At 34.3% G+C, this 12578-nt stretch overlaps 1 protein-coding gene across 4 annotated transcripts; it reads right to left on the bottom strand.

The window, feature by feature from the left end:
• Positions 1-2042: 2042 nt before the first annotated feature.
• On the bottom strand, positions 2043-10661 carry LOC120329233 (heparan sulfate glucosamine 3-O-sulfotransferase 1-like). Of its 4 annotated transcripts, none has more exons than XM_039395792.2 (7): positions 10203-10661; positions 8783-9255; positions 8349-8524; positions 5941-6112; positions 3172-3368; positions 2571-2655; positions 2043-2389 (listed from the first exon to the last, which is right to left on the bottom strand). In XM_039395792.2, exons 1-7 carry the CDS (start codon positions 10321-10323, stop codon positions 2096-2098), a joined length of 1518 nt encoding a protein of 505 aa, XP_039251726.2. In that variant the 5' UTR covers positions 10324-10661; the 3' UTR covers positions 2043-2095. The 4 variants fall into 4 exon arrangements, with proteins under 4 accessions (XP_039251726.2, XP_077974800.1, XP_039251727.2 ...); XM_078118674.1 differs by having other exon boundaries at positions 9924-10336; XM_039395793.2 differs by having other exon boundaries at positions 9999-10336.
• Between the last annotated feature and the right edge of the window lie 1917 nt (positions 10662-12578).

The following is a 12578-nucleotide window of genomic DNA, read 5'->3' as shown; positions in this document are numbered from 1 at the left end:
TTCATGATAATAATAAATACCTGCTGAATTTATATGTAAAGTTAGGTACATCTGACACAATCACTTAATGCTGTGGTGTTTATTGAATAATCCTACATTTGCTGATTTTTTTCCACTGAATATCATACATATATTGCATTATCTCCAACTTCCAGCTTTAGAATTTCAACTTAAAAGTAAGCAAAATGCCTTTTTCAATTCTCCATGTTTTCCTGACAACTAAAACTGTTATGTTCCCGATGAGAAGATACATTCCGAACTGTTTGCATAGTTTTTATTAAGTACAATGTATAGCCAACCACGCTCTATTGCCTCATGAACATGCTCCAGGCTATGGCATTTTATTTCATATTTTGACAATAGATGAAATACTCCTACGCAAATACTTCTCCCTATGTAAATCGAATATAATATAGAATTACACAAATGTTGCAATTTTCTTCTATGAATTGGATTTTTTTTTATCCGTTAGCTAATCGGAAAAATTATCTGATGTAATACCTTTCGACCAGTGTTCCCTCTAAAGTGTGCGCGTGTGCGCGCGCACACAGCTTTCAGGGGCTGCGCACACGCATAGATTTACTGCGCACAGACGTATTTCGATTTAATGTAACAATGTTCTCGGTTGGCAGGTTGAAAACGTTTGTTGTTGGCTCACCCATTACCCGGTTAGAACGCCAAAATTTCTTCATTCGTTTTTGCACAAATATTAGTCATTTCCAAAAAGTGCGCACACACCAAAACTTCTGCGCACACATACTACAAAAAATTAGAGGGAACGTTGCATTTGAGTATTGTCATCCTATATTCAAATGTGTGTGACTAGGCCTATACCCTCATCTTTTTGAATCTAACGAAATTACATAAAAAAATATATATATATTTTCTTTTTACATCCTTTTATATCACTAAAATATTGTATAATTAGAGTGGTTAGTTGACTTTAAGGTAAAGCTTGAACAGAAACTGTTGATTTTCTACCTCAGTCGTTCTACCCTATTAATATAGGAATGCTGTGAATGTACCCAAGTTTCATGTCCAAATGTTTAACACTTCCAATACGTTTTCCCTCTGATAACCATTTTTTATAAATGTATGGTATTTTTACATTACTCAACACGTGTTAAAGCGCTTATTGATATATCCAACGAAGTTTTTTGCTGATCAATTTTATTAAAGCAATAGTTTACTCAACCGTAGAGGGTGCTCCCAGGCATTATCATGATATGACGTAATCATACCCAATACCCGTATCGTTGTGTACATGTAGCTTTTTTTGTGTTTACGTCGTTTATATCAGCGAATCTGTAAAAGCAGCTTTTGACTGCAGACCCAAGTGTTCGCTTTCAAATTTTTTTGCGAATCTGTGATTATTCGACTCTATATTATATAGTTCAGATATCGAGAAAGAAAAAATGATTTATATTGTGCTTTTAAAGTTGAACTGAAGATGCAAAATGATTCTGCTTGATCCATGTTGCTTCTTTAGCGGTTTCCTTAGTTCATCATTGCCGCAGTGTTCACGATGTCACATATTTGGAATTCTATGCAACTAGCAGAAAGAGAAGAAACGATACTGTGCCTGCTTACTCGAACTTTTGGTGGTTTTCAATTGATGGCTTATTCGTTGATAGCCTAATTTGTTATATATGTTTCTATCGCTTTCTTAGTTTTTAGTCAACTTATAGTTATTGATGAACAATTATAACGTTTTTTACAGTAGAAGTTTTTGTTTGATTACAAGATGTCACAAAAGGGCAGTGAGAAAACGTTTTTGTTTTGTTTATGTTGGGCAATTAAAAGATATTTTTGATACGAGATTCGGCTCAATTTGATATTTAATTGTATCCATCTCGAACTCCTACACATTTATCAACTTTTCTTTTAACTCAACAACAAGAAAATCCTCCATTTCAAGCTGATTATGCCTGGGCAAACAGACTGCGTAGACTACATTCTGGCAATATATGTGATACTGTTTCGAGAAGTATAGTACTTTGTTAAGACTGAATCTACATTCTATATGCAGCCTATAATTTATCACAGAAAACGTTTTATTTGCATATATATAAATATTTCTATTTAAATACATAACCTATTGCCAATCATATTTTTCTCCTATGAGGTTAAAAAAAAATTCATTATAGGGTTTATAAAATTTTGTTAACAAGTTTACCACTCTCGAATTAATTTTTTCAGACAATGATTTTGATCGAGTTCGTCCCTTGTTTTTCATTACGTAGCAATTTGGTTCACCGTAGGTCACGAATTGTTGTCCATTTTTTGTCTGATTCACCAACAGTGGTCTCGAAAAGTAAAACCCAGTGTCACGATTTTCAATGAAGTTTTCTTTCGTGATGAATTTCGGAATCTGTAGAAATTCTTGAACCTAGAATAAAGTTTAATTCCATCAAATTTGGTTGAAAAATTCTACGAATAAATAAAACATTGTATCTTTACATGTAGTTTAACAAAAATCGTATAAAATGCGATATCAATTAATTTAGCTTTCGTGATTTAGTGATGTAAATCTGTTTACTACAAATAAATATATATTCATCAATAATAACCTTCTCTACAACATTCCACGGCTCTTTCATGATTTCTTCTCCGTCGATAACAAGAAGATCGTTCTTAGTATAGAGTTTCATCCATCTGATATACCAAAAATAACATTGTGGTATCAAATAAGAAGTTAGTACATTATTGTGAAAAAAAAACTATCCAAAAGATCATAAAGCAACAATTTTGTTAATTTATAATAGGATTTTCATGTTATAAAATTGATCATTTATCCGCGATACCTTGCTAACAATCTACACTAACTAACGGGTCTATATATTTAAATATATTTTGTTCTGCATTTTTACAGTATACATTCAACTAATTTCTAAGATTTTTCGCAAGCTTGAACATTTAACATAAACAAATGAAAATCTTGCATCACACCAAACCAGAAATAACGTTATAGAATAAAAACTCTAAAAGTGTGATGCAGAACCCCTGCACCACCTAAAATAGCTGTTTTGAATCCTGCTGAAATATCCTTGCATTCGGTACATACGGATCCAATAACGTTGAGGAAGCAAGAAAGGAACAATATTCAGGTACACGCTAATTTTTTACTGAAGTATTATCGAGTTACAGATGATGAATAAAAATTATATTTACCTTTTCAAATGGTAATAATAAAGTCCGTGTGTAATAATGTGATTATTAATATCTTTGTCCATAGAGTCAAATATAAAATTTGACATTGCATCATCATCTCTCTGTAGTCGAGATGATTTAATACCAAGTAGATTCAGTAATTTAGAGTTGATCAATTTGTCATAATTTGATGTTCTAGGCAACTTTGTTTTCCAAATCTAATAAAAACAACAAAATTCAATAAATATTTCGAGGTGCTGATAGTAAGAACTGAATTTGCGGACTGAGGTCGCGGACTATTTTCTCACCGGCGAAAACCTTTGCGGACTCAAAGTGCGTTTATTGCAACCTGTGCGAAGAAGCAATAAAATCAAATACAACAGAATTGTAACGAATTTTAGATTCGGAAATTCGCCGCAATTACGCGTTCGTTAAAAAGAGCCGACTTTTTAGTGTATAATTGGCTTTCTGTCGCACAATATTCAATCAAATGTCTTTGTATTTTAAATTAATTGTGTTCATGGTAACTCGCGGTTGCGTCGACTTACGACAAGGTGAAAGCATTTCTTCTTTAAAATGCCAATCGGCAATCTGTGAACATAATAATGTGAGACTATATTGCCCGATTTTATTTAGTTTTGTTACATATTTTTGCAATCTTGCAAATTTGTTATCGTCGTTAGAAAAATCTTAAATTTCCAGAAAGTACAACTTGATTTCGCCTTGCTTTATTATTAATTTGATTGTGATCATTTTAATCTGCGATTGTGTTGGCGAAATAAAAGCAATACTACTCAGAAAATATCATGACAATCCGTGGACACAAAAATTCGGGGTAAAGGGCCCGATTATATTTTGTTTTGATTCCTATTTTTGTGAATTCCACAAATCTGAGCTGTTCGTACAACACTTACCAGTACTGTACGGCGTATCAATGTTGAGGCAGTAAAGCAAACAATCCTAAGGGAGGATGCCCTGGTATAGGCCTACGTATACTACGGTACAGTGGCGTAGCAAGACTCTCGGCCACGCCCCCCCCCCCCCAGGAAAAATATTTCGTGGACATAACCTAAAACGCAATGGTAAAAGGCAATGGCCTAACCTAAAATTTGCCGTTTATTTCAGTTACTTTATTTTTTCATGCGTTCTTTCTCTTCTGCCCCTTTTCTGCGTTTCTGTGCGCCACTGAGAGGTTTTGCTTTCGACATCATTTTGACAGTCTTCGTAATTTTGCCGGTGCGATCAAACCACAAGACGCCGAAAATCGACGATTTCCTGGCAATGTTACGTAACAAAACGATTTGAGCAGAACTAACATCAACGTTATAAGATGTGCATTACTTGCACTGCAGCTTTCGGTTTGCGGCCTAAATTTATAAATTCTAACTGCTTGGGCCCCTTTGCGCTGTGGGCCCCCCCGCGACCGCGGGAGTTGCGGGGGTGGATGCTACGCCACTGCTACGGTAGCACCCGAAGTTTTGCGTTTTGCAATGTCTAAAAAAGCGTTTTTAATCGGTCGCAGACCAACGAAACTCATGGTGTTCTCCGTTTTATTTTTAGTGTTTTGTATTGCCGCTTTTCAATTTGGAAAATTCGGGTTGCTACTATCTATCGACGCGTGTGCCGACTGTTTTCGTCGAAAATTCGTGAGTGAGTTGTGAAATCCAATCGTTTGATTAAGCGACGCGCACAAGTGCAAGTGACCTGTCGCGTCACCTGTTACCAAATTTTCGAATAGATGCCTAGCCCTACTCAGTAACCAGTAATTTGTGACTCGATTAATGTTATCAGAATAAACTTGCTTTTTATGTAAATTCCAACGTAAATTGGCTGATAGTTAAGTTCCGCAAAATCGTTTGCGGCTCGCACGAATTTCTGGCTCGTTGCGGACTCATTCAAACGCTCCACGGACTCATTTGAGACCGCGGACTCTGGTTGGGAAACACTGGACTAGAGTAAGAATTAGTGACATAGTCAAGTTTATTTTCGAGCCAGCAATATAGAAAACGAAACAAATACAAATGTCTTAAAGACCTTATATCACTGGGTAAGGGAAGCCGCAGGGAACTGAAGCTGGTTATCAAGCAATGGCACCCAAGATTCTAATATCCAATCAAGATTTGGACTCGGGAGAATTTGGAGGGTTGGGAAAATTATTATTCAAGATTTTCCGGTGAATGTTATTGCTGAGAAAATATTCACCAATCTGTATTGTACGGAAGAGCTACGATCACCAGATGGCCAATCGGGGTATTCCCCCATTCATTTGGACTACCGGCAGCGAGGATGGTCTTGCTGTGGGAAATATTTGAGAGTTACATAAAACAGCGGAGAATCTCATCTTCATTACACGCATGAAACTATGTTTTTATTTTTATTGGTATAATATAGTATTTGGAAGTTTCTTGTTAGTTAGAGTATTAAGTTTCTTGACCCATAGGCCATAGCCAACTGGTTTTGACAAAATAGAACAAATGAAAACTTTTTGTTTCAAAAACTGAACTAATTTTAGTGGGCTACCATGTTTTCTTTGTGTGGAAATTTGTTGATTTTATGACTCTAAAAAGATACTGTATTACGAAGGGTGAGGAAAGAAGGTAAATTTAGAATTGCACTATGCCAATGTTTTTGTTTGAATGAGGTTTCACAAACTGTAAAATGTATTTTGGAAAACTGTGATATGTTGTTGATATGGGTGTTTTCACATCATCCTTGACCTTAACCCAAATTTAGGTGCACGGTATTAGGTAAAAGAATGGAATTGCATAAATATATGTAATTCTAACTCACTTCTTGTCGAAAATCTGAGTATGTTCTATTCACAGGATCACACACCATAGCATATAGTTTAGCATTCGGAACATCTTCTTTCACTTGTCTTGGAATATTTTCTGCGTCTGTGAAATAGGATGGTGATTTTTCCATTGCAATTTGATAATTAGTAAGTTGTGGAAACTGTCTTCTGCAATATAAAAACATCAATATCAAAACAAAATATAGTGTATATGTTAGTACAGTAGTAGAAATATATGAATATTTCTTAATAAGCGTAGGGGACTAGAAAATAAAAACATTCGCATTTAAGATCTTAAATTTATAATTTTGTTAAAGTAAAGTTTGCTCAAACTCAGCAACTTTTAAGTTGTTAGAACACTTGGAAACAGAACATATATATGTCCAAACTCAGGTAGCTACAAGTTTTGGAAAATCTGCAGTCTTTTTGAGACATGACAAAAAGATGATTTCGGTCAGTTTTCGTATGTCTAGAATTGACCATAATATCGGAATTGTCCTTGAAATAGCGACGTTGTTTGACTTTATCATCCCCGTATTGAACAAAACTTATTTTTTGCTATATGCGTAGAATGGTATCTACAGATTATAGGCAGCATAATTTGTTATTCATGCATCAGCATGGATTTATTTGATCTAAGTAAACATCATAACATTCGAAAAAACTCATACATGGGCTTCAGGGCCGGATTTTGATGATGGAGGGCATGGCACAATAGTAAAAAAAAAATTATTAATTTTGAACAAAAAATATTTTTTTGACAAGAATTAATCCGATTAAAAAAAATTGACGAATATCAGTTTCATAGAATTTTGAACCGAATATATTCTGGAACAAGCCTTTAAAATTTGAAAAATGGCCTAAAAATGAACCTCATGGTTCGAAATTGAGTGTCTAAGCCGCAAAGACTTAAGACCTACTTTGCTTAATGATAAATCTGTTCCTGATAGGCCCTACTACTCGTAACTTGGCTCTCTCGCCCTCTTTATTGATTTGTTCGTATCGTTTGCTGTTATGCCTGTATTTTGACGACATATTAGAAGTAGTGATTCAGAATCTTGGATACGGCGGTATATCGAAAGGTAACAATTGATTGTCCAATTATCATTTAGTTATAAAATATCATACTCACCAAGCAGTATGTTCCCCAGCTTTTTATTTTAGGGGGGGTGTTTCGAAAATTAGGGGGTGGTAAATAATTTGCTATTAGCGATGAAACTATTTGTATTTTTAAAAAATTGGTATGTATTTAAGAAACGATGTACATGAGGGGGTCCCCCAAGTTGATTGACGGCGAGCCAAAATCCACAGCAGAATAAAATTGTAGGGCCAGAAAAAAAGTGCGCGACGACACGGCTGGGGTTCAGGGCGCGCTTAAGCGCCCTGAGAACATTTTGAAAAATAGGCACCAAAATAGGCTCTAAGCTACACATAGCATCGCAGTTTATTATGTAATAAAATTAATAATTATAATATTTGGCCGATAGAATTCCCGAGAAATAAATAACAAGCACGGCTTTCAAGCAAGTAATTTACAACTGATAGTGACTAATGAAGTTACTTGTTCATCTAGCACATGGCATCGTATGAATGGCTACTTATGGCTCGTTTTGTTATACATTTCACATTTTTTTGAACATGTTTGTTTGACTTTTGTATGAATTAAGCAATGAATTGAATTTTGAAATACGCGCGTCAACTGATCATAATGGCGCATAATGTTATATTCCTTCAGAACTGAAATATTTTGTTGGCAAGAAAGACAAATCGCTAAAGTTTGGTTCTTTTCAATAAAGAAATAAAAACGCTGCCATTCATCTAAAAATGTCTGTTTCCAGTGACTAGTTTTCGTTTTGTGACATCTTTAAGTTTTCTTAATATACGGCTGATATCTAAAATACTGCGGTGTGTAATCCTAATACCCATACGTATACATAAGATATACCGATATAATTCAATTGTTACGAAATAAACGTGCTTAAACTGTGATAATGATGTAAGGATAGACGGTATCTAAAACTCAAAAGTTACCACATGAAGTGTTAAACCAGTAGTATATATTCACGGTTAAACATATATTTACGCTTCAACTATTCCACTCAAGTTCGGCGGGCCATTTTAAATCGTTACGCGGGCCGTAATTGGCCCACAGACTGCGGTTTGGAACCCCTCATCTACACTGATAAATATTGCCATAGTCGTTATATTTGAATACAATTATAATTGAGTTAGGAATTACAGTGTGGAATCGCACCTGGGAATAACAGTGTGGAATCGCACCTCAAAATTAGGGGGGGTGTTTGAAATTTTAGGGGGGGTGTTCACCCCCTATAGGGGGGGGGGGGGGGGGGTAGGGAAATCACTGCTCACCAAGTGAATAGTATATTACATGTTATAAACTTACAAATAATGTCCAATTCCTTCAGAATATTCCTCTTTTCTGTCAAAATAGTGAATTTCTCTCCCGTTCTTTGCAGCTGGGAGAAGCATTGGATGCGTTTCAAGCATACATTGCAATGCTCCGGTGCCGCATTTTTCAACACCTAATCCGATCAATCCCGGAAGACGAGGATATTTAATCTAAAACACAATGTGAATATTTAAATATAAAAATGATCGAACCTAAAATTTGTGTACATTACCCATAGAGTCTATAAATGATCCTGTAAATGTTCCTTACCTTGGATTATTCTCCATTTTTTTTACTCCGCGCAATATTTGAAAAATAAACTTTTATTATTATTATATATATCGTTGTCTGTTAAGCGTTGTAACAGACGTACTCACTGTATAGGCCTCATACCGACAATGTAGGAAATGTAAAAAAATAATACATACATTTTCAATCTTTTCCGTGTCTTTTATGAATCTGAGGAATGCTTTGTCTCTTTCTTGTACAATTTTTTTCCGATCGCTTTTATCAGCTTCCCAAAACCATGATTTTGAAACTATATTTTTATCTGTATATTTTGGCCGAATTTTAAAGTCATCAAAATTCATATCGTTTTTATTGTTTGAAAGTTTGATATTTTCAGACGACATCACTTTCTTATCAGTCCTAAATTTGGTATTATTTTGAATTTTCTTCTCGAGGATAAAATGATTAAGTTGATCGGGATTTTTTTGACTGTCGACAAACTCTTGTTTGTAATTTTCCTTTCCAGTCGATGCCGACAATTGAGGAAGGTTTTTGGACGAAATGTACTGAGATTGGGGAGAAAACGAGTTCATCAATTTTGTCTTTTCAATTTTGTGATTTTGAATATTTTGAACTGTAGAAAATTTCTCTTTTTTCTTTTCCACTGTATTTTCTGAAACGCAAGAGAAGATGAAAAATAATGATTGAAATACAGGTAACCTTCGAAAGATGCATAAAATCTCTCAAAACGATATTGAGAGCAACCAATTTTGAAACTTTTAATTCAATTTAACTAAATCCTAGTGAATTGATTTATTAATTCAGACTACTTTACTGGCAAAAATATTTCAAAAACAGGCGAATCATGAATTGTATATCAATGTGTTTGCTCATAAAATTGAATAAATAGAAGAAGAGAATAGTAGAAGTCCTAATATTATGGCATAATATTTAAAGCATGGGCCGATATATCATATTCAGTAGCTTTGTTGTAGTTGGTATTTAACGGAATCAGACTGATCATCGATTTGTCACTTTTACTGATTTTATTATATATATATGTTAGCAAAGTTGCGATCGCTCTTAAGTTCCTCAAAATTTTTGGATTATAGTAAAAACATGTTCACCATCCTGACTATTGTATAGTCAATGTTCGTGGCGAATGCAATTATTCTTTACACTAAACCAGTAACAACACCATAAGTGTCGCTGCTTGAAAACCTAACCAGGTCCTTCGCGACCCTGTCGCTCAATTAACGTTTAACTAGTTTATTTATTTATTTTCTGTACCAATTTTTTTGCATTTTTTTTTGACGACAAATAAACGACTGACTGACTGACCTGTCATGTTCCATTTACTGTTTATGACAAGAGAGCAGTGCTCATGTAAATAAACATTACGGTAAAATAACTAACCACGGTAGCATACTCAGAAATTTCGTATCTGTCCATTCAAATGCTTCTATGTCCCATCACTGTGTGTACCCACATGGGTACGGGTAGGGACTTTGCTGCCAAAATGGCGAACAAGCATGAAGGAATGCCATGGAATATACGCAAAAATAGGAAAATTTGTAGCATTAACACTGTATTTAAAAAATAGAGGAACTTAAAAATCACCTTTTTGGGTGTTACCACCGTTTTCAGATATTTTGTATATACTTCTTCTGTATGAACCGTACAATAGAAATGTTAAAAATAATATCCCAAGCATAATGGGTATATTTTTCGGCTTTCTCATGTTATAAATACTATTTTATTTTACCATAATATGCGATAAGCTTTACTGATTAGATTATAACTACCCCTGAAATTTGTAAAGTACCAATGTGGTTTTAGTTTAACTCGCATATATTTCTAATTAAGTCTACCCAATTTGCTTCGGCCTCTTAACTTGACCACTATTCTAATACAGCCGTAGTATTCACTGACGACGACTACTATTTGCCTGTTATATATATATACTACAACGTCTTACGTCTGTAGACGTGTACTGTATCTGTATTTAGTTACACAAGTTAATATCTGACAAAAGATACGATTTGAACAGAAACTGGCAATTGAAGACTTAATACCAACTTGATTGTCAATATTGAAGAAACTGGTTTTAAAGTTAAATTCATACAATGTCAGTATTTCTAAAGCGAATAGTTAGTTGCCCCCGGGATATGAAGTCGGAATGGCGCAGCAAACTCAAGCCATGCGTCGAGTTACAAACTTTACCTTTGAAGCTTGGTCTCGGTATAATTCTTTCATTGATTCCCCAATCATGAATTATAGGATTAAGACAATGACATGTTTCTGAAGTTCAAGGAAACAGAAACAACGGATGCTCTTACGGACACGAGGGGTCATCAAAGAAACAAAAATTCGGGCTATTCGTTTCTTATTACGAAGTTCTACGATAGAGAAAAGATTTTTAGCAATTCAATTGCTCTTCTTAATTTTGCGTAAAAAATCCATTATAAAGTTTGAAGCATGTTCACCGAATATTATAAGTTCAAAGTTACGCTATTAAAACGCCAATTTGCATAGAATATAGTGGATCTAAATTTTAAATATTCATATTGGATATACTGTATGGCAAGGTATACACGGTGATAAAATAGATTAAGATAAAATAAAAGTGCGGGTCGACCTGAAGTGAAATCAAAATACTGTTTCTAAATACCTATATGTAATCAACTTTTTATATTAAAAATGAAAGTTTTTAATTTTCTTTCTATTGCGTCGCCAATGAATTGCATTATTCAATTTATCAGTGTAGGTGGCGTTATAACATTGTGTTATCGATCGATTAAATCCATGCCTTCAAATATAAAAATGTAAAACTCATTTTAATTATATTCGCTCATTAGGTTGGAATTGACTGATATAGAAAAACACCCAATTCGAACAATATTTAAGGTGTATTCACACACTGTAAAAAAAATTTAATTACAAAGATTTATCCACGATAATATGGAAGGGGTTTGGGATATTGACAACTTGTTTCACATTGACTGTTGAACAAGCTTCATTGCACCTTATGAAAGTTTCTTAAAAGTAATGTAAGCTGACTCAAACATTTTAGTACAAATTACAAAACCCTTACCAGGATCGGAAAGACAATAAAATTGTAATTTGAAAGAGTGAAAACTTGTCATGTCTGATTTTGAGTTATTAATAGCGTTCAGACAAAAATAGTCAATATTTGCAGCAATTAAACTGACTCAATTGGTCCCCATTTTTTGCATATTTTAAAACAATATTTGGACCACGCGTGATGAGAATAAACTTAACATTTTGTTTCCAAACAACCTTTCAATGAACTGACGAACAAGTCATGACTCAGATGACCTTACCAGCAACGATGGTTTGTAAATCACGAGTCAAAAAGGATGCTTCACTGACACAAAACCATATCATTTGAGTCGTATTTTCAGTGATGTATCAGAAGAAAATAGGATCCACGCTGGCTGTAATCTTTTCATTTTAAATCTTTATTTCCCCTACATTAGAATTTCAACGACGGTTACAAGGAATTTCAAAATCAAGTTTGACTATATTATGAGAAGAAATGTGCCCAGTTAACGATAGATGTTTACTTTCGTTCAATGAAAAACTTGTTTTATCTGATGTGGCCAAGTGCAATATTACCATGTGGAAAAAACACTCATGTCACTTAATTTTGCTATTTGTTATCGAACAGCTTTACATATATTGTGTCTGTTTTTCTATTATTACTGGTTACCGTGAGGGTTCATCAGAAAGTGGGGGTAGGCAAGTTATTGAAACAATGCTCAATAACTCTACTGGTTTGTGACTTTTTCTGCGACTTTTTTAAGAAACAAACCATCCATGACTAAGAAAGATTCAACTTATAAAATTTCAGATCTTTTAACGTTTGGTTGTTTCGAAGCGGATAGAGTTGAAAATAAAAAGCGTGAAATTAAGTTATGGATCTTGTGATATGTAGTCGATAAGCACTGTTAAGAGTTACGCATTTTAAATCAA

This window comes from Styela clava, chromosome 12 (genome assembly GCF_964204865.1).
Source record: "Styela clava chromosome 12, kaStyClav1.hap1.2, whole genome shotgun sequence".
NCBI lineage: Eukaryota > Metazoa > Chordata > Ascidiacea > Stolidobranchia > Styelidae > Styela > Styela clava.
Note: the sequence above shows the minus strand (reverse complement) of the source record. Positions and strands in the feature narration are given on the sequence as shown.